Below are 27,294 nucleotides of genomic sequence, written 5' to 3'. Positions count from 1 at the left end.
TTATATTTTTAGTTAAAGTCAGGTTTGTTGAGATATCATTTATATACAGTAAAATTTACACTTTTCATGTGTACAGGTCTGAGAGTTTTGATAATCACAAAAGATCATACCCACTCCAAGATATAGAGTATTTCAATAACCCCCAAAAGTTTCCTTGTACTCCTTCATACTCAGTCACCTCCTTTCATCCCCAGCCCCTGGTAACCACTGATCTGATTTCTGTTCCTATAGCTTTGTCTTCTTTACATTGTCATATAAGTGGAATCACATAGTCTCTTGTGTCTGGCTCCTTTCACTTAACGTAATGCCTTTGAGATTCATCCAAAGCAATATTCTGTTCCTGCACCAATTATGTCCCTTTCCCTTTATGTTATTCTAAGAATATGCAAAGCTATGAATAGCTAAATAAGTCATAGGGTCATTGCAGTGTTTCAGGAAGTTTTGTCTGAGGATCACCTACATTGGAATCACCTTGGGTGCTTGTTGGACTCTCAGACTCAGACCTACGGAGTCAGTGTCTGAGTAATGTGTGAGCAACCATCCCCATGTGACTTTTATGCACCACCAGAGGCAGAAACCCTCAGGTATTCCAGTGGACAAGAATATCAGAGTTAGATGGTTCTGAGTTTGAATCTAGTACTGACATTTACTAGTTGTATGAACTTGGGCAAATTACTTACACTGTCTGCACCTATTTTTTCTTTTGTACTTGTAAATAATTTATTTACCAAATATTTTTGAGCACCTATTATATGACAGGCACAGTTCTAGGAAGCAGGGTTGCAGCAGTGAATAAGATAAAGTCTGATCCTTCGTGGAACACAGCACAGGATAAGTGTTTAAGCACATAAATATATGAGAAAATTTCAGATAGTGATACTCTAGAAAATGAAACAGTTTTGACATAGAGGGTACCTTAGTTAAGATACAATGTAGGCTGTAAGTTAGTGTACTGTGTTTAGCATTGTCACAAAGGTTCTGTATGGACGAGTCGTGGATCTTAGCAAGATCTTCTCAATGTAAGCTGAGTTTTCAGCATCACAAAAAATGTAGTACCAATCTTGATTCTTATTCGAAACTGCAGAGAAATTATGTCAACATTCAACCGCTAGTATGGCATTCTAACCTAGAGGGTCCCATGTAACCATGAGCTGGCATTTCTGGCAGAGTTTATGCTCATGCATTCCAGATTTGAGAACCCTTCATCACTTCTGGGCCACTGTTCACGGCCTTTCTGAGGGACGGAATAAAACCAAGTCTTTTTCTTGCATCGTTTTATCTCTAAAGCCAGTTCTGGAACATAAAAATGTATCTCATCTTTTCACTCTTCCTCAAGAATAGAGACTGAAAAGAAATACTAATTTGTGGGACAGCATGCCCTATGGTTAATTTTTTTTTTAACCTCCTTGGTGGCCATGGATCATTTTGAGGCTTTTAATGAACATTGTGGATCTTCTCCCCTAAACACTGCACAGTAGGGTCAGTTCTCCGCCTCATCTTAGTGGCCCCATCTGTAGTGTTTGCACAGTAGATCGCTCCCTCCACACTCGGCTCTCCTGTCCGGTCCCGCCTCAGTCCTAGGGAACCTCCGTCAACTCCATCGTCGACTCCGCCTCTGCGACTAGCATCGTCGGGAGGGAGGAGCCAAGGGCGAGCCCGGAACGCAGTTACCCGACCCTGTGGCCCGCCGGAGCGCTGAGGGAGGGGAACGCGTCAGGCTGAAGAACGGATGCGAGAGGCGGGGGACGTGTTTGGCCGTGGACACGCTGTTCCCGCTCGCGGTTCAGTTTGTTTCTGGGCGATGTTTCCAAGAGTCACAGCGATCCTCCCTGTTCGCCCTCTTTACCGCCTCCCTTTGTGTCCTGGAGGCCCAGAGGCGGCGGCGGCTGCGACTGTGCTCTTCGGCGCTCCGCACGGACCCGTCAGGTACCTCATCTCCGTGCTGTTGGCCCCGCACGTCTTCCGGCAAAACCCCTGCTCCCTCCAGCACGTTCAGTTATCCTTCTCCCGCTTCCTGCGCTCTGTAACCCGCGGGATCTTAGAAGCCTTTGCTTGAAATTTGAGGAAAGGGAAGTCCCGGGAAGATAAAACGACTTGCCCAAGGTCATAGTGCCCGTGGGAAACAGCTGCAGGTGCGTCCCGGGTCTGTTGTCCTGTGCTCTTCTGTGACACACCGCGCCTCTAACTTCTCGCCACCTTCGCCCTCATTTTATCCAGGCTCCGGAAGCCAACTTTCCTTTTTTGCCTCCCAAGACTGTGATGGTCTCTTTCCTGGCCCTGTTGATTCTTCACTGTGTTATTGAACGTGCTTACAGTGCGCCAGCACTAATGTTAAGCCCGAATAGGCCGTCCTGCCGTCACGGAGCTTCCAGCTACACCAAGGAGGACATTCAAGTGCAGTGATAGCTGAGCTAGCACGGGCAGCACAGGATGCCTGTTAATGTAGACAGTTGCTGAGTGGGCGAATAGGGACACCTAACCGTTGCAGGAGAAGTTCAAAGTACCCTTTCTGGGAAAGAAACCAGAAGTAATCTGAAGGCGGACTCGGGTGGGAATTAGCCGGACAAGAAGAGGAGTTGTGGCATACTGGGTATTTATTCTCTGGGGACGCTCATGCTATGGAAACTTAATTATACTGCACATATTCCGTGCAGTACGATTTTGGGCCACCGTGTAAGCACAGCGCTAAAGCGTGCTGGTAGCGGTGGGACGGGGAGACGCGGGGTGGAGGAGGAAGATCGCACAGGTCGGACTGATAGGCTGTGACAGGACAAGGGTGGGATAGTCAGAGCAAAGAGTTCAGCTGGTTGCCTTGAAGGATTAGGGTCCCCAATGTTAACAGAAGAATGAGGAGCAGCTCTGGGGACGCTTTTAAAATATGTCACGGTTTTTGGAATACAGAAATATCCATTTGTGGCAAGAGGCCCGTTCAATACAGAAATGTGAGAAATGGAAGGTAGTCCGAGGGGAGTTCTTGAGGGCGGTTCTGGATGTGTTGCATTTGAAGTGCTGAGGAGATGCTCTCTGTGAAAACATACTCAGGTGGGAGGTTCGAGCTGGAGGTTTGTTATTTTCGTGCTGAGTTGCTTCCTAGACATGATTTTCCTGGTATAAATATACTTTCCATGGCACTATAGCATGGAAACATTGGAGAAAAACATTGAAATACGGGTTATATGTGAGATTCATTCGCCTGATTGCCACTTTTCTGTGACACCTTTAATTTTATTTAACTTTCATGTGAGAAATAATAGAGCATTTTCCTAAGTTGAGTAATATGAGGATGCCGGTTATGCAATAGGTTTTTCATTCTAATTAAGTACTTGATGTATTAACCTCTGACATTTATTTTTATAAATAAAATAGTTTGTTTCAGCATTTTAAAAAATAGCCATTTTATTTTTCATTAAAGGGTCCCTAATGTGGCACTACCATTTGCTGGCTTTGAGAACTTGATACAGTATTTAACCCACAGTCTGATGGTAGGGTCTTTGAGATCAATTGCATCGGAATCACCTGGAGTCTTGGTTAAGTGCATATCTTTGAACTCCATTCCAAATTTACCAACTAAGAATCTCAGGAATCTAAGTTTTGAATGAGCTCTCCAGGTGACTCATATGACCTCTAAAGGTTAAGAATCATTAACTTAACCTCTTTGAGCAGCAGTTTCTTCTGTAAAGCAGGAATAATAAAATTGTTTGGATTTTAAGGATTTCGATAACATACATAACACAGCTACTCAAATGTGGTCCTCTGACGCCACCATCAGCATCACTTGGGAACTTGTTAGAAAGCAAACTTCAAATCCTTCCCCAAAGCTACTGAATCACAATTCTTTGCTGGGACCAAAGAATCTGTGTTTTAACAAATCTTCTAGGGTAATTCCTATACATTTAAAAAATTTGAGAAACAGTGCTCTATTCTGTTTGCTTCAAGATAGGAACAATAAATTCTTAGTTACTAATATATCATCAGTGCCTACTACTGTATAGTGCTCAGTTTAAAGTAGATATTTGCCAATTTAATGAGTGACTTTTTATACACTATACTCTCTTACTGAAACTAAAACAGTCATTAGTTTTTAAAGTTCTTTAATATCAAAATACTCTTTTTTTCTGTTCCATTTTAGCTTCGCTTACAAATAGTGATTGGTTAAATGGCACATAGCTTAATGAGAAAGTTAACCAGCTTAGATAACACCCAGAATTTTTTTAATAGAAAGTAACATTTTTTAGATAGAAATTTATTTATTTTAATGTTGTTTAATTATGACTTTTTAAAGATGTTTTAGTATATCATATTAAGAGGAAGGCCTTGGCAGTCAGTCAGATTTGAGTTTAAGAATAATAAATTGAAATTTAGTAATCATGCCAGTGTGTCACAACCTTTTTTTAAATGTCTTGGAGCACATAGAAAGTGATATTTTTATCAAAGTCTGAGGTGTATGAAAGGAGGCACCAGCAGTCCCAGGCCTAGGTGATCAATATCTCAGCACATCTGTAACCCATTTGCGGCCCACCAGTATGTCTTAGACCAGTAATGGCAAACCTATGACACACATGTCAGAGGTGACACGCGAACTCATTTTTTTTGGTTGATTTGTCTTTGTTAAATGGCATTTAAATATATAAAATATCAAAAATATAAATCTTTGTTTTACTATGGTTGCAAATATCAAAAAATTTCTATATGTGACACGGCACCAGAGTTAAGTTAGGGTTTTTCAAAATGCTGATACGCCGAGCTCAAAAGGTTTGCCATCACTGTCTTAGACCTTAGTGAGCTCTGAGCTTCATGACCTTGGGTAAGTTACTTCGCTTCTCTGATTTCCAGTTTGCTTATCTGCAAAATGGGGATAAAATCTACCTTATGGAGTTGATGTGGGTATGAAAAAATTTACCAAAAATTTGTTGTCTAAGACTAGGCACATAGTATATGTTTAATAAAAGTTAAATTTGCTGTCATTATGGTTGTTAACAACAACAATAATAAAAAACACTAGATCAATTATGGTGGTCATTTTGCAATATATATATATATATACAAATATTGAATCATTATGTTGTACACCTGAAACTAATACAATGTTATATGTCAATTATACCTCAATTAAAAAAATATAAAAAGGAAAAGGGAAGGGCTTGAATTGAAAAATTTAAAAACACATAGAAACAGTTTTTTCAGTCTTTGCTTGATTATTTTTGCATTGTATTTTTTTTCTTTTTTTCTTTAATCTTTCCAGGACAAGAAATTATATCCAAAGATATTTTGGCACTAACAATGCGATCTGTAGCAAAAAAGATGGGCAGTCCATTCCAACCCATGAGATTTCCAAGCAGACAAAGAGCCAAGACAATGTAAAGGAGAATTCGAAAAAAGACTTGCTAAATATCCTTAAGGACATGAAAGTTGAAATAAGCACAGTAAATGTACAAACCACAAAGCCACCCAATAGAAGACCACTTAAAAGTTTGGAAGCTACAACTGGAAGACTTCAAAAAGCTACAAAAGATGCCCCAAAGAAGAGGTAAATGATTTATAGTTTGAATGTTCTTTAAAAGTAATTTCTGGCCGAAACCGGTTCGGCTCAGTGGATAGAGCGTCGGCTTGCGGACTGAAAGGTCCCAGGTTCGATTCCAGTCAAGGGCATGTACCTGGGTTGCGGGCACATCCCCGGTAGGAGGTGTGCAGGAGGCAGCTGATCGATGTTTCTCTCTCATCGATGTTTCTAACTCTCTATCTCTCTCCCTTCCTCTCTGTAAAAAATCAATAAAATATATTTTTTTAAAAAAAAGTAATTTCTGAAACTCCAGTACATTTTTTCTTCTAGAAAAGAACATTTTTAGAAATCTTTAGTCCATCTTCAAATTAGAGTGCTTCCTCTCCCCTAAATACCTCTTCCTCTATACTTTTGTTTGGGACTGATAAATACATTCTCTTTTAGCCTATCAACCTGTGTCTGCCTTCTACACTCAGCAGTGACTCTTGGCTCTGTGAAGCTTTCCCAGCCCTCCTGTCCCTGATCCCATTTCTCCTTTCTGAGTCTCTATATATTGAGAATCATCTGAATACTAGTTAGTCTGTTAAAATTTTCATCTCTCTACTTTTTTTACTATTGTCACTAACATTTTTTAAAAGAATTTTTTTACTTAATTTTCCACTTGTTTGATTTATCTTCCCTGTTGGGCAGATACCTCTTTAGAGCAGGATCTGTATGCCTCATTGTTTTTTTTCCAGGGTTTAGAACAGTATCTAAAAGGAATAGATAATGCTTACTGATTTACTATTACCAGTGTTTCAAGGGACAAAATGGATTCATAGATTTGCATTTATGTAAAAGACTCTTTTATCTATGAAATAGAGATATGCAAACTGTTTTAGAAAAATTGCAAACTAAATATCTGCACACAGATCATCCTAAGTGCATTTAGAAGCTGGGTGTGTGACATCTATGCTGAAGCCTTTTGTAAAGTGAAGCTTTTTAAAACAAAACAATCATTATTATATATAACTAGAGGCCCGAAACACGAAATTTGTGCAAGAGTAGGCCTTTCTTCCCCGGCTGCTGGCACCGGCTTCCCTCCCACCGCTGGCAGGCACCCGGGATCCAGGCTTCCCTTGCAGCCCTGGCTTCATCCGGAAGGTTGTCCAGAAGGACGTCCGGGAGGATATCTGGTCTAATTAGCATATTACACTGTTGTCATTATAGATTATATACAATTTAAAAACTTTACATCATTTAATCACTTCAGTAACCTGTTTTATCTATGTGGATTTTGTCCCTTGTTCTTCTGATGAATTTTCCAAAGTTTAGACAAACTTGCAGCAAACTTGTCAAAACTCTTAGAGACTTTTGACAGTGCAGGTGAGGGGGAATGGACGGATTAGTGGAAGGTAGTCAGCAATAATTCTGACCCAGACTTGAATTATAGCTCTTCACATCCAGGCAGAATTTTTACATTTAAAAACTTTAAAAATATTAAATTATAGTAGATGGGATCAGTGAATTAATGGAGGCCAAATATCAGTTTGTAAACAGAGACTCTAATAATTACTTGAGAAATGCTGTTATTATTCTATATTTAAATAAGAAGGGAATATTTGTATACAAGAGGAAAGGGGAGGTAATCTAATTGAGAATTTCCCACACTTTCTTACATATGTCTCTGTATTAACTGCAATATAATTGTCTCTTTAAGTTGTTAATTAACAAATCATTTACGTCCTTATTTAAAAGTAGCTTCTTGTCTCTGAAGGGCTTGTTTATATGAAATTTCCATTTTAAAAATTCCACCCAGCATGGAATTTTAGTATGTTTTTTTATAACTTTTATATGACTTCTTTTGACTAGTAATTTTCAGTGCTCTGAGCTTATTTGGTGTCTTCAAAATATTGCAATTACTTATGCTTATCAAGAGTAATATATTTCACTAATTATAAGTGCAGTGATATTTTAGCATTTGTGATGTACTTTAAATGGCAGAATTTTTTTGTAGTGATAATGTCTTACATGAATGACATCATTGATTTACATAATAAGGTATGTGACTTTAAGATCCCCATTACTGATTTCTCTTAGCAGAATAAATAGGTAAGGTAGATTCCTATTTCCCAGAATGATTTAATTTTTTATTATTTTCAGAACTTTTATGGAATCTCTTATTTTCTACATTATATCACATTGTATCAAAAATATCTCTGTAAAGCGTAATTGTGTGGTAGAGAGTAAGCTAATTCAGTGAGTGACCATAATAGGTTCTGAAGGAATACACGAGGCCAAAAGTGGTAAGGCATTATAAATTTATTAGGTCATCTGGAAAACAGATGGCTGAGCCCCCAAATGGTGCTAGCACTCAAGAGTGGGGAGTCAGAGATTTTAAAGGACTCCAGGGGGGCTTTTTCTGAGTGGAGAATTCTCTGGGCTGGTCCTGGGAAGATCTGGAGGGGAAAGATAATATTCTTAGCAAGTGGAATGTGGTCTTAGCCAGTGGAATGTGGTCTAAGCAAATGGGAATGTCTGTTGTGAAGTGCTCTAAAGGTCAGTTCCCAGGGGAGGGGGTATCGATTCAATGATTTGATCAGACCCAGCAGGTCCCTCATCCTCCTCCTTTTAGAAACAAAATATACACACACACACATACATATATACATATATATATGTATATAAAATAGGTAATGCACACACAAATATATATATACTTACCTAGAGTGAGTTGTTTATTAGCTCCCGACCTATTTATGACCCATTGTGCTTTTTTTTATAGTTATACAATTTAATTAACTATTATAGAAATGGTTAAAATGAGTTGAATGCTATGCAAAGATTCAGTAAAGGTAATTTTTGAAATTGCTTTCCAATTAGATATGAATGAGAGAAGCATAAACATTTAGGAAAATTCTACACTCAGATTGCTTTGTAAGCATTTTTAACTTCTTGCTCCATGTTTCTACTTAAAGAAATCAAAATTGGGAATAGTGGAGAATAGTGTGTGGTGTAGATATAAATGATATATCTTGGAATTGCTATCAGTGGTCCTGTCTTCAAAGAAGCTTGGTCTTACATCAACAGATTGGTGAATGAGGTACATTTGTTTTGAATTTTTAAAAATCTGTTTTATTTTATTGCTTAAAGTTTTACAAATAGTACATATGTCTCTTTTTTTTCCCCATTGACCTCCCCCTGGCCTTCCCTACTTCCCCCCCTCCCCCGTACATGCCCTCACCCCCCACCGCCAATATCTTGCATCCATTGTTTATGCTTATACGCATGCATACAAGTCCTTTGGTTGATCTCATACCCTCCCCTGCCTTCCTGCTGTCGTTTTTTAATTATTTCCACTGTTCCCTCCCCACTTTTTCTTAAGGGATTCCAGATGCACAGAATTGGATTAGTTATCATCTTTAGTTCGTGATGCACTGTCATCATTGCTTCATGCATGGCCTATTTTTATTTATTCATTTTTATGTTAATCTTCACCTGAGGATACTTTTTCATCGATTTTTAGAGAGAGTGGAAAGGAGGAGGAGGGGGAATGGAGGAGGGAGAAACATTGATGTGAGAGAGAAACATCAGTTGGTTGCCTCCCACTCAGGCAACCTAGGTACGTGCCCTTGATCAGAATCGAACCTGGGACCCTTTCCACTGAGCCAAACTGGCTAGGGCCATGGCCTGCTTTTAAAAGTTTCTTTATTTGTTTCATATATTGAACCACCATTGACATAATTACTGTGTATAACAATTACTGAAGAATTTAGTGGCATAAAAAAAACATTTTTTATGCTTATAGATTCTGTGGGTCAGCAGTTTGAACAAAGCAAAGGGTAAATCTCTGCTCCATGATGTCTAGGGCCTCAGTTGGAAGATTTGGAAGTCCAGGGGCTGGAATCATCTGAAATTAGCTCACTCATAGGTCTGGTAGTTGCTACTAGCTGTCAGCTGAGACCTTGACTGGGATTGTTAGCAGAAACACCTACATGTGGCCTCTCTATGTGGCTTGGACTTTATTACTGCATGCTAACTGGCTTCCCATGGCGTGTCCCAAGACAAAGAGAGACAGGAGAAATTTGCATTGTTTTTATGACCTAGCCTTGGAATCAGATTGGCCTGGCTGGGTAGCTCAGTTGGTTAGAGCATCATCCTGATACACCAAGGTTGCGGGCTTGATCCCCACCAGGGCACATACAAAAGTCAAGCAATGAGCACATAAATCAGTGGTTCTCAACCTTCCTAATGTTGCGACCCTTTAATACAGTTCCTCATGTTGTGGTGACCCCCAACCATAAAATTATTTTGTTGCTACTTCATAACTGTAATTTTGCTACTGTTATGAATCGTAATGTAAATATCTGATATGCAGGATGTATTTTCATTGTTACAAATTGAACATAATTAAAGCATAGTGATTAATCACAAAAACAATATGTAGTTATATATGTGTTTTCCGATGGTCTTAGGCGACCCCTGTGAAAGGGTCATTTGACCCCCAAAGGGGTCACGACCCACAGGTTGAGAACCACTGGCATAAATAAATGGAATAACAAATTGATTTTTCTCTGTCACCCCCTTCCTCTCTCTCTAAAATAAATAAAAATTAAAAGTTAAAAAATTGGATACCACCACTCTCATTTCCTGTGTGCATTAATTTTTTAAGAGTACTTGTCTTTTATCACAGCAATTGCCAGAAAATCACCTTCACATGTATATATCATCTAAAGGAATGCCTTAGTGTAATGTTAAAAGCGTGTATTATGTTGAGTTACTATTCACGAGGTCAGTGACAGACACAGTACAGTGGGGCCTTGACTTACGAGTGTCCGACTAATGAGTTTTTTGAGATACCAGCTGTCTCTCCTCCAATTTTTTGCATTGAGTTGTTAGAGTAATTTGAGTTAATGAGCTCCTTAACGAGCTCGGTCTCGGAAGGAAATAGGAAGGAAATAACTCGTAAGTCAAGGCCCCACTGTATTCCCTGTTGTGCTCCAGGAAGCCTTAGGGCACAGTTTGGGAACTAAGGTCCTGTTCTACATGAGTTCTTCAGAGGCCGTGGACCACACCCTTAAGTTTCTTAGAAGTCCAGTTGCTTGTTTGAAAGGCTCTTTGAGGTACTAATTTAAATCTTTCTAAGACCTTAATAAAGGGTTTATAGCCATGGCCATCTTTACTTCTTGACACTGCCTGGATTTGATTTCTGTTCAGAAGCCATTTCTGAATTTTAGCATTGTTCTGTCTGGAGGGACTTAGAATGAGAAAGATCTCCCAATTATATAGCTTGGAGATGGTTTGCCTTTCAGGCATAGCGGATAGAATTTCTTAGGTCTTGAGTTTGGAGTGTACAGTAGTTTTTCAAATTCCACATATGTTTTCTGTAGACAAATATCCCCAGAAGTGGAATTGCCAGGTCAAAGAATTTATATGTTTTTTAGATTTATGATACGTGTCACCAAATTGCCTGAAAAAAGTTACAATTTACGTGTCCACTAAATAGTATTGTTCACTTCCTCAGGGTTCCTTTTCTGAAATTGTCACACAGTTCATTTTAAAGAAGTTCAGAAGCACAGAAGGGTATAAAGTGAAAACGTATGCATTCATGAAATAGTCTGAATTATAGAATAGAGTAGATTGTTAAAAAATATTTTTAAAAGTTCTCATCACTGCCCAGCTCATGTGACTTGGTTGAGCATATCTCCATGCACCAAGAGGTCAAAGGTTTGATTCCCTGTCAGGGTCCATGCCCAAGTTTTGGGCTCAATTCCCAGTAGTGGGTATGCAGAAGGCAGCCTATCTATGTTTGTCTCTCACCGATGTTTCTATTTATCCCTCTCCCTTCATCTCCATCTAAAAATTCAATAAAAACATCTTTTAAAAAGTTCTCATCACCTTGTTAAATATCTATGTAGAAGGATCCCTGTGTTTTGATGATAGAAGTTCCCCCACAATTTTTGTTAATTAGAATATTTCAAATTATAAACCCAGAAGTTATGACTATATAAAGAACACCATGGTCATGAAATGTATGGTTCTAGAAAATGAATGCTCATCTATAGTCTTCATATTCTGATCAAATAGGGTGAACCAAAAAAATGTATACACATTTTAACAGCTAATAACTCACTTTTGAAAATGAAATGTATATTAATAAACACTGCCTTTATAATTATTCAAAGTGTGTGTATACATTTTTGGGGGACACCCTATATATACTGTGGAATCTTGGTTCTTGAACTTAATTTGTTCCGGAAGACTGTTGGAGAAGTGGTTTGTTTGAAAACCGAATCATTTTCCCCCCATTAGAAATAATGTAAATTGAATTAATCCATTCCAGACCCCAAAATGATTCCCTGTTTTAACCTTTCTTATATACAATACATGTCTAATGTACTGTTTAATCTATAAACAAACACTTCTTATCTTAAATTTATCGAACCACCCCTACTAGCCTTAAACAAATACTGTTCATTCCAGGGGTGTAACATCTTTGTTTTTTCACATATTGCCTCCAAAATGCTGTCACTGGCTAACTGCTTTTCCCCTTTCTCCAAATCAGTGGTTTTTCTGCCTTTGCCTATGATTGTTGTTTTGTGAGCACTTTCATACCCTTTTCAACATCAGCACACTTGATAGCCTTTTTATGTTTTAAAATTGTGCTAATTGTACATTTCACCAGCAACAAAAGAAAAAACATGAACATATTCATAGCACAATTTTCTGTGGTCTTAAAACAAGGTTTAGGAGTAAACTGACTCATTCTCTTCTTTGTTTGTGCCCTGAGAGACGCTTTTTGTCATGTATCAGAATGAAAGGGTTATCAGGTTTCGAACTGAAGTGAACAACTTGGTCAAGAACTGAGTTGTTTGCAATGGGAGATATTCCAGAGCTGAGGTTTGACTGAATTAAAATTTGAAAATATACTCAACAAGTGGTTTATGAAAGAAACACAGTGATTTGAGATAAGGTTTAAGCCTTATTCACAGGTAACAGTTAAAATTAGTACTAATCAGATTTTAGATCCCCCATAGCTCAGTAAAGTCCTTAACCCTTTGCGGTCCAATTTTATTTTTGGAATTCAAACAGTCTGGTCCAAATTAATTGATGGGATTGAATGTTGAAGTTATCTTTCTCACTAGACAGCTTGACGTTGGACCTGCTCCTAGTGCCTGGTCTATCGAGTCAGCCTCCACGTTGGACCAAAAAGGGTTAAAATCTTTATCCAGCAACTTCTTAGGGATTTGGGAACTTCGATTTGCATATTAGACACCAGATAATGCTATAGAGAGCCAGGTATAGCAAAACATTAATTTGGGTCTCACTCCTTGAGATTCTTGGTGACTTAAAAAATGTAAATAGGAGAAACCAAGATGGCGGCATAGATAAACACCTGAAATTGCTGCCTCGCACAACCACTTCAAAAATACAACTAAAAGCCGGAACCGGTTTGGCTCAGTGGATAGAGCGTCGGCCTGTGGACTGAAAGGTCCCAAGTTCGATTCCAGTCAAGGGCATGTACCTGGGTTGCCGGCACATCCCCAGTAGGAGATGTGCAGGAGGCAGCTGATCAATGTTTCTCTCTCATCGATGTTTCTAACCCTCTATCTCTTTCCCTTCCTCTCTGTAAAAATCAATAAAATATATTTTTTTAAAAAAATACAACTAAAAGACAAAACGGACATCATCCAGAATCACAGGAAGGCTGGCTGAGTGGAAATTCTACAACTAGAAGGAAAGAGAAAAGCACATTGAGACTCAGAGGAGGTGCAGAAGTAAAGTGCAGAGGTGTGGAGGCGCAAGCAGAAAGGGCTGGCAACTGAGGATGCGGCTGTCTTTTTCAATCGGGAGGGAGTCTCAAGCTCCCAACTGCTCTGAACTCCAGTTCCGGGTGAGTCTCTGGGGACCCAGTCTCATATGGGGAGAAACTGGACTGTCTGGCATCGGGCGGAACTCGAGGGCGGCTTTCTCTCAGAGATGCTTACAGCGATTACGACGGGACACTGAGACCCAGGGCCTCTTAGGGCAGGGCTGAGGATCAGCCATAGTTGTTCGCTCCGCCTTGTTGATTCCCTGAGACCCCGCCCCACTCAAGCTGTGCACAGAGGCTTTTGCATATGAATGGCCTGGCCCTTTGTAATCTAAAATTACCTTAAAAAATGCAGCTGGGTCAGAGAGAACCAGAACTTCCAAAAGAAGGCCCAAGGCCCCAAAGCAGCTTGCATTGATTCACAGCTGGGCCTCATCTGGGCACCTCCAAACCCCAAACAAAGAAGACAAATCTGCAGATCTCTCCATAGTTCCTGCTGGGTAGCCTCAAGTCGAGGCTAAATTAGCACCTCCTTAGAGATCCAAGAGCCAGTGTATCCAGTGGTCAGAGTAGGACCATCCAGATAACAACTCCTCAGATCTATAAGGGACACACTCAGGGGGCAGACTCAGTGAGCACCAAAGCCCCACTGAAGCACGTCTTGCCCCAGAGGGGGGTCTTCAGCACAGAAGTTCTCCACCGTAGACACAGCTGATTCTCCCAGCCAATTGGCCTGGAGGTCAATTCCTGCCAGTGATACCTACAACAATCAAGGCTTAACTACAACAAGTGTGCACACAGCCCACAAAGGGGTGCACCAAGAATGTCCACCTCAGGTAACTGGGGAGGGTGAGCCACTGGGCCCTATAGGACACCTAGCACAGAAAGCCACTCTATCAATACAGGGAAGCATAAAAAATGCGGAGCCAAAAACAGATCACAAATGACAGAAATGGAGGAGAGCAAACTACTGGATATAGAGTTCAAAACCACACTTCTAAGGTTTTTCAAGAATTTTCTAGAAACTGCCGATAAATTTAGTGAGATCCTCGATAAATCTAGTGAGACCCTCGAGGATATGAAAAGGGACCAACTAGAAATTAAGCATACACTGACTGAAATAAAGAATATTATACAGAGTTCCAACAGCAGACTAGAGGATAGCAAGAATCAAGTCAAAGATTTGAAATACGAAGAAGCAAAAAACACCCAACTGGAAAAGCAAAAAGAAAAAAGAATCCAAAAATATGAAGATAGTGTAAGGAGCCTAGGGGACAACTTCAAGCATACCAACATCCGAATTATGGGGGTGCCAGAAGAAGAGAGAGAGCAAGATATTGAAAACCTATTTGAAGAAATAATGACAGAAAACTTCCCCTACCTGTTGAAAGAAATAGACTTACAAGTCCAGGAAGTGCAGAGAACCCCAAACAAAAGGAATCCAAAGAGGACCACACCAAGGCACATCATAATTAAAATGCCAAGGGCAAAAGACAAAGAGAGAATCTTAAAAGCAGCAAGAGAAAAACAATTAGTTACCTATAAGGGAGTACCCATAAGATTGTCAGCTGATTCTCAATAGAAACTATGCAGGCCAGAAGGGAGTGGCAAGAAATATTCAAAGTGATGAATAGCAAGAACCTACAACCAAGATTACTTTACCCAGCAAAGCTATCATTCAGAATTAAAGGTCAGATATAGAGCTTCACAGATAAGGAAAAGCTAAAGGAGTTCATCACCACCAAGCCCATATTATATGAAGTGCTGAAAGGTATCGTTTAAGAAGAGGAAAAAGAAGAAAAAGATAAAGGTCCCAAAATCAAACCTGGGACCTTTCAGTCTACAGGCCGACGCTCTATCCACTGAGCCAAACCAGTTCCAGCTTTTAGTTGTATTTTTGAAGTGGTTGTGCGAGGCAGCAATTTTAGGTGTTTATCTATGCCGCCATCTTGGTTTCTCCTATTTACATTTTTTAAGTCACCAAGAATCTCAAGGAGTGAGACCCAAATTAATGTTTTGCTATACCTGGCTCTCTATAGCATTATCTGGTGTCTAATATGCAAAAATTATGAACAACAAATACATATCTATCAGCAAGTGAATCTAAAAATCAAGTGAATAAATAATCTGATGAACAGAATAAACTGGTGAATATAATAGAATCAGGGGCATAGAAAGGGAGTGGACTGACTATTCTCAGGGGGAAAGGGGTGTGGGTGATGCGGAAGAGACTGGACCAAAATCGTACACTTATGGATGAGGACAGTGGGTGGGGGGTAAGGGCAGAGGGTGGGGTGGGAACCGGGTGGAGGAGAGCTATGGGGGGAAAAAAGGAACAACTGTAATAATCTGAAAAATAAATATTTAATTAAAAAAAAAACCTCAGGGACACAGACAACAGTACGGTACTTACCAGAGAAATGAGGGTTTGGAGCAGGTGGAATATGGTAAATGGGGAGATAAATGGTGATGGAAGGAGACTAGACTTTGGATGATAAGTGCGTAATGCAATGTGCAGATGATGTATTGTAGAATTGTACACTTGAAGCCTATGTACTTTTATTGACCAATGTAACCCCAATAAATTCAATTAAAAGTAAAATAAAGAATGGAAAAAAATTTAAATAATTTCTTTTTATGCCTGGCATATTTTTCTTTTTTAAAAAATTTTAAAATATTTTTAACTGATTTGAGAGAGAGAGAAAGAAACATTGACTTTTTCCAAATTATTCATGCATTCGTCGGTTGATTTTTGTATATGCCCTGATTGGGGATCAAACCCTAAACCTTGGTATATTGAAACGATGCTCCAACCAACTGAGCTACCTGGTCAGGGCTATCTGGCATATTTTTCTATTAACTTACCCTAATTTACAGAAGAGTATCACTTCTTTAGCCTTTTGATATAGAAAATTTAAAACAAAGTTGGCACTTGCCAGCAGCTCAGTTGGTTAGTATTGTCCCAATACACCAACGTTACAGATTCGATACCGTCAGGGCACATGCAATTGTCAACCAGTGAATGCATAAATAAGTGGAACAGCAAGTCAATGATCCTCTTTCTCTAAAATCAATAAAAATTAATACATAAACAAAATTAAATAATGAACCCTTTTGTACCTGTCACCCAACTTCAATAATCAACGTTTTTCCATTCTTGTATCATCTGTACCTTCATCTACTTTCCATCTTCTACTTGATGACTGTAGGAAGTGGGCCTCTGTGATCCATCTCCAGCATAGTCAACTTTTATTGGAAATGGTTACTGAATTTCCCCAGGGCAAACAGAATGTAGGGAGGAGGGAAAAGGATATAAGAACAAAGAACTATGTACCTGAGCTGGTATCTTGGTGAGAAATTCCCACTCCCCAGATGCCCGCCTCAGCTAGATAAGGGGAGGTGGAGACAACTAGAAAATGCCTCCACCCATTTTTTAAAATAACCCAATAGGAGACAATAAGACCTAGGTGACATATGAGGAAACTATTAACCTCATAGTACTCAGCCAATGAGGAACCAGAAGAGGGACTCTCACACCCTAAGGGGATAAATAGGCTGTGATCGCTAATCCATGTGTGCCTGTACAACTGGACACCTGCTCTCAAGAATGTATTAAAAGTCTCGTTTTCGCCATACTTCTGTCTCCGAATCTGTTATTTGAATTCAGACAGGTGAGCATTTCTCATGATGACGACGATGATTTTTTTACATACACTGAAGTGTATAAATCTTAGTTGTAGGATTTTGACAAATGAATCTGTCCATGAAATCCACACATTTATCAACATGCAGAACATTTTCCATTTTCATCTTCCCAAGCAGTAGACTTCTGTCCTAAGGCAACCATTATCCTGATTTTTTTCACTTGAGATTAATGTTTCCTCTTCTAGAACTTCATATAAATGGAGTCATACAGTATATACTATTTTTATACTAACTTTTTAAATGCAGTTTCAATCATTTTGTTGCGTGAGCTAAGTACTACTCCACTAACTAAATGGATATATCACAATTTGTTTTTCTTCTGATGGTAAACATTTGGGTTGTGTCCAGTTTTAGGTTACTATGAATAAATATTCTCTATGAACAGTTTTAGTCACTTTTATATTTGCTTGTAATATATACTGTTTTTGAATTAAAATGGCACCTAATTAAAAATCCAATAATTTATAAGTTTTAAGACTGATCTTTATCCCTCCACCTTAATACATTTTTCTGAGTTAGTATTATGCCTCAGCAAATATCCATTTCACATTTAAGTTTATATAAAACTGATACCTAATATTTAAGAATTCTTGATTTTGTCAGAAATTGAATGATACCCTTTTTAATATGTCTTTATTGATTTTAAAGAGAAGAAGGGAGCGGGGAGAGAGAGAGCGAGACATTGATATGAGAGAGAAACGTTGATCGGTTGCCTCCCATACATGACCAGGGACCAAACCCTCAACCTGGGCATGTGCCCTGACTGGGAATTGAACCAGCAACCTTTTGACATATGAGCCACACTGGCCAGGACTGAATGATTCTTTTTTGAGCAACAACACAAAAAACATTTTCTCTGAAAAAATCATTTTACTTTCCACTAAACTAATAATGCCTCTTTTTTCTTTTTCATTTTCTTTTCCAGAAGTGAGTCACTGAGTCCTGAGTTGGTGGCTGCTGCATCTGCTGTTGCAGATTCTCTCCCTTTTGACAAGCAGACAACCAAGTCAGAGCTGCTCAGGCAGCTTCAGCAGCATGAGGAAGACTCAAGGGCACAGAAAAATGGAGAAAGAGCTAAAATTAGGTTAGTGAATCAAATAGTATGTCAAATAGTAATACTGGTATCTCAAAATAGGCTATTTTCATGTAACTGAGTTATATACATAAATATTCATTTATATGTAACATATGCCTCATAAATGGCATAGTTGTTTAAAAAAACAACTGATGTCTTAAGTAAAATTACAATTAAGTTATTAATTTTTATTTTCAGAAGTTACACAATTTCTTGTTCCTTAGAAAGAAATGATAAATTTAGTGATGTTACTAAAAATAAATAAAGAATAAGTTTCTCTGAGAAGATTAATTTTTTCTCATTAAATAATTTTCTGGTGTTATGCACAATATGATAATCTTCAAGCCTGTTTTCTTTTTCCCTCTTATTTTTAGCTGACATCCTTCCACTTCTCTCATCTCTCATTACTTTATACCAAGTTATACCACTTGCTGCTGAAATGTAGTCAGGCGTGGCACTGCTTTGTTTTGCAGAGCAATCTAAGTCAGTAGTTCTCAATGAGCATATTGTAAGATTTCTCTCAGGAAGTTAAAAAAAAATACAGATGACTTGACTGTCAGATCACTCATTTATTTGTATTTGAACAAAATGGAAGGCAATAAATATGGCTAAATTTCAACTTTAATTTAGTTGTTTTAATCTATGTGATAAGTATACAGATACTGATTGTATATCAACTGCTCTAGATGCTTGATAATTTTACATAGGTGACACTTTTATTTTTTTATTTTTAAAATATATTTTTATTGATTTCAGAGAAGAAGGGAGAGAGAGAGAGAGAGAGATAGAAACATCAATGATGAGAATCACTGATCAGCTGCTTCCTGCACGCCACACACTAGGGATCGAGTCTGTAACCCAGGCATGTGCCCTGGCTGTGACCTCATGGTTCATAGGTCAGTGCTCAACCACTGAGCCAAGGCAGCAGGCAATAAGTGACACTTTTAATTTATATTTTAAATGAACACATCTGAAGAGCATCTTTTTTTCTCTTATTACTTTTTTTTTATTGTCTATACTATTACAGATGTCCTCATTTCTCCCCACTTTGACATCTGTAGAACACAGAAGGAAACAAATCTTAGTGGTCTGTGGATTGTGAATGTTAATATGTGACATATTATCTTTTATTTAAATGTAAATTATGTTGTATTACTGCATAGGAATGAAATAAAAATTAATTGATATGAGTCATGTTTTCTATTATTCAATAGGTAAAATTTGTAATACACTTGATTTTTTCTTATTTCAGTTTCAGTAACATAATATCAGATATGAAAGTTGTCAAATCTGCCACAGCTAGAGCTAGTACAAGACCAGTTCATCAGATTCAGTTTGATGAAGGATCTGACAATTATGTTGGCCAAGAGAAGACCATCGATCTTAGAAAAAGGTATTGAAACTTTGCAGTCTATCTGGTTTTGTTTGTTTCACTGTAGTTTTACTTTATTGCTATGCATATTATTGCTGATAGGTATCTGAACATTATGAATGTATTTATATCTTTCTCCTTATTCTCCATGCACCATTTCCTAGAGAGGGGAAGATTATTTTTTATTCATTGATTGATTTAAGAGAGAGAGAGAAACATTGATTTGTTGTTCCATTTATTTATGCATTCATTGGTTGATTCTTATATGTGCCCTGACCGAGGGATCACACCTGCAATCTTTGCTACCCAGCCAGGGCTAGGGAAAGATCTTCTGAGTTTAACATACCTAAACTTTTATTTACCATAAATTAAAATTGTCCTTGCCGTACACCTGGGGAATAAAGGTCTCCTGATTTAGAATAAGTAGAGCTGACTGTATTCTGAACAAATGAACATTTTGAGAGAAACATTATTTTTCATTCTGATATATGCCTAATAATGTATGTTCATATACCCTTTTTATCTCTATATAATAATCTTTTTTCATACCTTAGAGAATTAACTCACTGTCAAAGAAAAGATGATCCTATAATACCTTAAAGTGGTAGATTACTTGTGGTAATTTGAATTTAGCAATTTGCAGTTCTTAGAGATGCTAAGCCCTGCCTTACATATTTTATTATAGAAAGCTATCTGTATTTACATAAAGTTTCTGGTTTCTTTTGTTCTCTCACAAGCCCATAAAGTGATAGTTGGGGAACCAGATATTTAGCGTGGTCTGAGAAAAACTAACTGAACTTTATAGCATATGGGCTCACAAATGGAATGTTTTTGATGTATATTTTATGGATTTTAAGTACAATCTCCGCAATTTGAGTTAGTTCCTTCCAAGTGTTAAATTACTAATTTGTACAGGAAGATTGGAAAAGATGGTAAGCAATTAACAAAAGAAGTTCAAGAGGTTATAGTGACTTTGGAAGAATATTTGAATTACTAATTTAAAGTGATTTTTACAGCTATGATATATTATTGAATAAAGTAGGATGTGTATTAGAGTTTTACTTAAGATTCCTCAAGAATATTTAAATTGAATCTTTTTTAATCAGTCTTTGAGATAATTCCATGCAACTACATCAGAATGCTATACCATAGTTTAATTTTTAATGGTATTAGCTATCATTAAAAATTAGAAGGCAGCAGAGAGAAGCTAAAAAAGTAGGAAAGGGATTTATGTGCATACTAGGGGCCTGGTGCATGAAATTTGTGCAGGGGGGCATGTCCCTAAGCCCGGCCTGCACCCTCTCCAATCTGGGACCCCTTGGGGGATGTTCAACTGCTGGGTTAGGCCTGATCCCGAACTGGCAGTCGGAGTTTCCTCTCACAATCTGGGACTGCTGGCTCCTAACCACTTGCCTGCCTGATTGCCCCTAACCGCGTCTGCCTGCCAGCCTGATCACCCCCTAACCACTCCCTTGCCAGCCTGATTGATGCCTAAATGCTCCTCTGCTGGCGCAATCGCCCCCAACTGCCCTCCCCTGCCAGCCTGATGGCCCCCAACTGCCCTCCCCTGCCAGCCTGGTCACACCCAACCGCTCTCCCCTGCTAGCCTGTTCGCCCCCAACTGCCCCCTTCCAGCCTGGTCACCCCCAATGGCCCCCTCGCCCCCACCGGCCTGGTCACCCCACGCAGCCTGCTGTTCAGTCGTTTGGTCATCCCTCACCCCCCTGCCGGCCTTGTTGCCCCAATCAGCCTGCTGTTTGGTCATTACTGTGACGGTGTCCTGGACAATTTGCATATTTCTCTATTATTAGTATAGATAATGACTGTGTTAAAAAGCTGATTAAAGAATTCTAGAAAAGGGGAAGCAATGGTGGGATACCAAGTTGTTCACCCTGCTCTGACTTGGGACAGACTGAGACAGTCCAGGCTGTTCTGATTTTTTTTCAGTTAGAGACAGAGAGGTGTGAGTCACAGAGCACTGACTTTAGAGTCACACTAATCTGCCATAGAATTTTAGCACTGTGCGACTAATTCTGTAACTGGGGAAATCGTTTTGTTTCTCCATCTATAAAATGCTGAAAGTGAAGCCTGGCTTAATGTCTTTCTTGAATAATAGGAAAGAAACATGTATAAACCATATTTAGTAGTTGCACAGCAAATTGTTTCCTTCCCTTCCTCTTTACTACATTGTGCTTTTAAAATTCCATACTTTGCTGAATCATTCCCTCTTTACTGTGAGTTACTTTTCTTTTGTTCCTAAATATATATTTTATTGATTTTTTAGAGAGGAAGGCAGAGAGATAGAGAGTTAGAAACATCGATGAGAGAGAAACATAGATCAGCCGCCTCCTGCACACCTCCTACTGGAGATGTGCCCGCAACCAAGGTACATGCCCCTGACCAGAATCGAACCCGGGACCCTTCAGTCCACAGGCCGATGCTCTATCCACTGAGCCAAACCGGTTACGGCTGTGAGTTACTTTAATCCATCAATCTGTTCACCTGACTTGAGGTTGAGGGATGCTTGGTAGGGAGAAGAATGCAAGACACTGAGGATAGTTCTGGAGCACAGATGCCTATGTTTACAATACTTGGGAACTTGCTAGAGGGAAATATGTGATGTGAAATCACCTTGTCTAATTTTAATATGGACTTTACATTTTTCAGTTGAATTTAGTAGAAAAAAAGTAATTTTATCCCGAAAATAATTCAAAATTGTTTTAAAAATTAACCCTACCTTTTAAAAAAATATGAGAAAGGGAGAGGGAGAGAGATAGAAACATGGATGAGAGACACATATATTATCTGCCTCATGCACATCCCCTACTAGGGACTGAGTCCGCAATGGAGGCATGTGCCCTGCCCAGGAATTGAACCTATGACCTCTCAGTGCTTGGATCGATTCTCAACCATTGAGCCATACCAGCCAGGCTAACCCTATCTTTATAAACTGGTTTTAATCTGCCAGTAAATGTACTCAAACATGAATGTGAATTGAGGGATACAGCAGTTGATTAAAATATAAAAGGAAAAGTTACCTGACATTAATTTCAATAGTTAAAAATAGTTATGTAAAGAAAGTTCATTATTATTTTAAAATTACAGAACAATTGCTTAGTTTTTGTTTTGCTTTTTAATTTTTTAAAATTTATTTCAGAGAGAGGAAGGAGAAGAAGGGAGAGGTAGAAACATCAGTGATGAGAGAGAATCATCAATCAACTGCCTCCTTCATGCTCCCTATTGGGGATTGAGCCTGCAACCCGGGCATGTGCCCTGGCTGGGAATCAAATCATGACCTTCTCTTTCATTGGTTTATGTTCAACCACGGAGCCACACCGGCCAGGCCAGAACCATTGCTTTGTAAGTGGGAATGTTTTGATTTATCTGCAATCATTTATAATTATAATTTCTAATTAAACACGTAGCCTGGTCAGTGTGGCTCAGTGGTTGAGCATCAATCCATGCACCAAGAGGTCATTGGTTCAATTCCCAGTCAGGGCACATGCCCGGATTGCAGGCTCAATCCTCAGTAAGGGGTGTGCAGGAGGCAGCCAATCTGTTTCTCTTTCATTGATGTTTCTATCTCTTTTTCTTCTCCCTCTCCCTTCTTCTCTCTCTAAAAATCAATTTAAAAAACACACATACATATTTTAAAAAACAGGCTTTATTTTCTGCCTTTTAGAAAACTGCTGACTTTAGCAACATTTTTGTGTGTGCGGGCGGCCTCTTTGGGTTCATTTTGTTTGGGACTCTTCATTTCCTAGACTTGTATGTCTATTTCCTTTGCCAGGCTAGGGAAGTTTTCAGTCATTATTTCTTCAAATAGGTTTTCAATCCTTCGATGTTTCTCTTCTTGTACCTCTGTGATGCAAATGTTGTCCCAGAGGTCCCTTAAACTATTCTCATTTTCTCTTATTCTTTGTTCTTTTTGCTGTTCTGATTGGGTGTTTTCTGCTACCTTATCTTCCAAACCAGTGATATTATCCTCTGCTTCATGTAATCTGCTATTGATTCCATCTAATGCAGCGGTTCTCAACCTGTGGGTCGAGACCCCTTTGGGGGTCTCATGACCCTTTCACAGGGTCGCCTAAGACCATTAGAAAACACATATATAATTACATATTGTTTTTGTGATTAATCACTATGCTTTAATTATGTTCAATTTGTAACAATGAAAATACATCCTGCATATCAGATATTTACATTATGATTCATAACAGTAGCAAAATAACAGTTATGAGGTAGCAACAAAATAATTTTATGGTTGGGGGTCACCACAACATGAGGAACTGTATTAGAAGGTCTCGGCATTAGGAAGGTTGAGAACCACTGATCTAATGTATTCTTCATTTCTGTTTTTGTATTCTTCATTTCTGACAAGTTCTTTTTTAAGACTTCTATCTTTTTGTGTAAGTTCTCACTGAGTTCATCTACTCTTCCCCTAAGTTCATTGAGCATCCTTATAACCAGTGTTTTGAACTCTGCATGTAGTAGATTGCTTGCCTCCATTTTGTTTAGTTCTTTGTCTGGAGATTTGATCTGTTCTTTAATTTGAGACATGTTTCTTTGCCTCCTCATTTTGGCTGCCTCCCTGTTTGTTTCTATGTATTAGGTGGATCTGATCCATCTCCCAGTCTTGGCAGGGTAGCCTTATGTGGTAGGTGTCCTATGGGGTGCAGTGGCACAGTCTTCCTGATCACCTGAGCCAGGTGCTCCAGAAATGTTCCTTGTATGGGTTGTGTTTACCTTCTTGTTGTGGTTAAGTCTTGATTGCTATTGGCACATCAGTGAGTGGGTGGGATTGACCTTCAGACTGACTGGTTGTGAAGATTGGCCATGACTACAGCAGACAAGCTGTTGTTTGGGGGCTGACCCCACAGAGTGGGATTTGCTGTAGCAGGGCTCTGATGCCTGCTGTGTCATTTGTGGAACTAATTGACTGGTGCTGTGGTGTGCTCTGAAGCTGGCCTCTTGGTGTGTTGGCTCTGGGGCCTCTTGGGGGTGGGGGGCGGGTATCATTACAGGCCTAAGTCAGCTGCTACCTGTGCCCAACCCTGAGGCCACTTGGTAGGACCTACAAAGTGAGTGTTTGGTAGCTGCCTCTGCTGAGTTTGGAGGTGCCTGGGAGAAGCTAGGCTGCAAACCAATGCCAGAAGCCAGCTGCCACTAGTGCTGAGCTAGGGACTACTTAGCAAGAGTTATAGGGCACACTGAGGCTGGTCACTTCTTGTTTGGGGTTGTTTGGAACCTTTCAGAGATTTTAGGTAAGTCTGCATTGAGGGCTGAGGCCAGCCACTTGTGAATAACAGCCACTGAAAGGTTCTGCCATGTGCACAAATTATGTGGGGTGGGTTCTCAGGGAATTACCAGGGTGAACAAGTTTGATGGAGGCTCAGATATGGCACTAGCAGGCTGGATAGGGGGAGGGCTCAGCAAAAGGACAGTGGCACCTGCCAGCACTTTTAGTACTGGAGAGAACTGCTCCTCCAACCTACACCCTAAAGCCAGACAATTCAGTCTTCCCTGTTTGTCCCTGGTGCTTTGAGCAACTACCCCAATTCAAAGTCAGTGAGTTCCTTAGTGAATAAGCCCTTTAAGAGGAAAACCTGGAACTCTAGCAGACCTCCCTCTCACCCGGGCAGAATCCAAGCTAATTCTCATAGCCAGATGTTGTGGGGACTCCTATTCCTGCCACTGATGGTCTAGGCCAGTGGTCGGCAAACTCATTAGTCAACAGAACCAAATATCAACAGTGCAACAATTGAAATTTCTTTTGAGAGCCAAACTTTTTAAACTTAAACTATATAGGCAGGTACATTGTTATTAACTTAATTAGGGTACTCCTAAGGCTTAGGAAGAGCCACACTCAAGGGGCCAAAGAGCCGCATGTGGCTCTCGAGCCACAGTTTGCTGACCACTGGTCTAGGCTGGATGCCCAGTAATTGGGCTGGGACTCTTCACCCTCAGGGAGGACCTCTACATCAGAGCTATCCCTCCCGATTTATAACCAACACATGTGAGTTTGGGACCAGTCCTTTCAAATCTCTGCTCCTTCTATCAGTATCATGGAGGCTACTCCTTTTTATTCTTAGTGAAAGGAGTTCTGTTTTGTTAGTCTTCTGGTGTTTCTCAAGGGTGGTTGTACTATAATTTAGTTGTACATTTTTTTTGTTAATTGTGTAATTTTGATATGGTCTCAGGAGGAAGTGAACACAGAGTTAACCTACTTTGATATCTTGACCAAAGTTCTAGATTCATTTATGACAACTTCTAATTTTGCATATTTTGATAGTTTCCCACCACATTGAGTTTTCTAAAACATTAATATGAGATGGAGCAAATAAAAATTATGGCAAATTAGGCTAATCTTTACAATTAGGTATTTTGGAAATTAGGCTTTTCACTGTTTTTTTGTATTATGATGTAAAAATTCAAGTTCATCTGTTCCTATTTTTAGTTATTAGTCTTAAAGATATGGCAGTTTAATTAAAATGTCTGGTGTCATCAGTAGAATTACTTTAATATCTACATTGAATACTTTATATAATTTTTTTTCTCATAAACAATTTTTATTGGCAGTGTATAAATACTCATTGAATAAATTATTTTTTCTTCTTTAATTTTAGGAAAAGTATATTTAAGGGAAAGAGACTTAATATTTTTGATGTTAAGGCAGCTACTGAAGAGGCACCTGAAACAGGTTTGTTAAGAAAAGAACAACACTATTTCTCATGTATAGAAAAATTCTATCTTTCATAAATGTCCTTAATGTTTGATTGCATAATAATCAGGTATTTAAATATTCCATCCTGTCATTGGCATGGATCCTGCTTATGAATGTACTTGCTGACATTGCTAGCCTTTGTCATATTTTCATCTTGAAATGTTTCATTCTGTGAGGCAATGGGAAGTAAGGGGTGACTACCAGCCACATGAATCCAGAGCTATAGATTGGCTAGTAATTTGGAGTAGAACATTGATCTCCCACTATGTGCAGTGTACCTGTGTACTATTGCAGAAAGATACACTGGTTTCTGCCATAAGTCATCTCACTGTCTAGAAGAGGAGATAGCATTGGTAGACCTAACTTACTGATTTAGTGATTGCGTAGGAGATGGGATGAGGAACATTCAAGGAATATATTTAGCAGACTTGTAGTGTTTTTTTCTTAGTGCACAGTCTGTTCTCTGTTTTTTTCTCCTTTCTTCTTTAGGCAAGAAGTCAAATCCTTCAAATTTGCCATTTTAAGTCTAATTAAAGAGAAATAAGAATATCTTTTTGCTTGGCATTACGTTTGATTTACTGATAAAATAACTGAAGAAACTCAATACAAATGGTCTCCAGCTTACAAGTTACTTCCAATTCTAAAGATTGTAAGCTTTTTGGACCTTGGTAGACATAATTTTATATTTAATATTTAAGTTCCTAAGCCCCCCCTCCAGTGACTCATGTTAACTTTCTATCATTTACTGGTTTTCCTACTGTTCAATAAGCTCATGATATTAGGAGCTAGGTCTCAGTGATCTTTATATAGTAGCACCTAGCGAAGTGGCTTACAGATAATAGGAATTCGTTATTTTTTTTTTAAATATATTTTATTGATTTTTTACAGAGAGGAAGGGAGATAGAAAGTTAGAAACATCGATGAGAGAGAAACATCGATCAGCTGCCTTCTGCACATCTCCTACTGGGGAGGTGCCCGCAACCCAGGTACATGCCCTTGACCAGAATCGAACCTGGGACCCTTCAGTCCGCAGGCCGACGCTCTATCCACTGAGCCAAACCGGTTTCGGCAGGAATTCGTTATTTTAAATCTTAAAATCCTTTTTTGAACAAATTGGGATAAACTA

The 27,294-nt window shown here is 39.1% G+C and overlaps 1 protein-coding gene across 2 annotated transcripts in view; it reads left to right on the top strand.

Moving 5' to 3' along the window:
* Positions 1–1,692: 1,692 nt before the first annotated feature.
* Positions 1,693–27,294, top strand: part of MRPS31 (mitochondrial ribosomal protein S31) — a 51,947-nt gene continuing 26,345 nt past the window's right edge. Inside the window, exons 1-5 of one of the 2 annotated variants that reach the window (XM_059684511.1) lie at positions 1,693–1,926; positions 5,243–5,527; positions 17,926–18,081; positions 19,325–19,465; positions 26,071–26,144. In XM_059684511.1, coding sequence (XP_059540494.1) covers positions 1,730–1,926; positions 5,243–5,527; positions 17,926–18,081; positions 19,325–19,465; positions 26,071–26,144 — 853 coding nt within the window. In that variant the 5' untranslated portion in view covers positions 1,693–1,729. Of the gene's footprint in view, positions 1,927–5,242; positions 5,528–17,922; positions 18,082–19,324; positions 19,466–26,070; positions 26,145–27,294 lie in introns of both variants that reach the window. The other variant, XM_059684510.1, reaches the window with a different exon arrangement.

Source organism: Myotis daubentonii, chromosome 2, assembly GCF_963259705.1.
Source record: "Myotis daubentonii chromosome 2, mMyoDau2.1, whole genome shotgun sequence".
Lineage (NCBI taxonomy): Eukaryota > Metazoa > Chordata > Mammalia > Chiroptera > Vespertilionidae > Myotis > Myotis daubentonii.
Note: the sequence above shows the minus strand (reverse complement) of the source record. Positions and strands in the feature narration are given on the sequence as shown.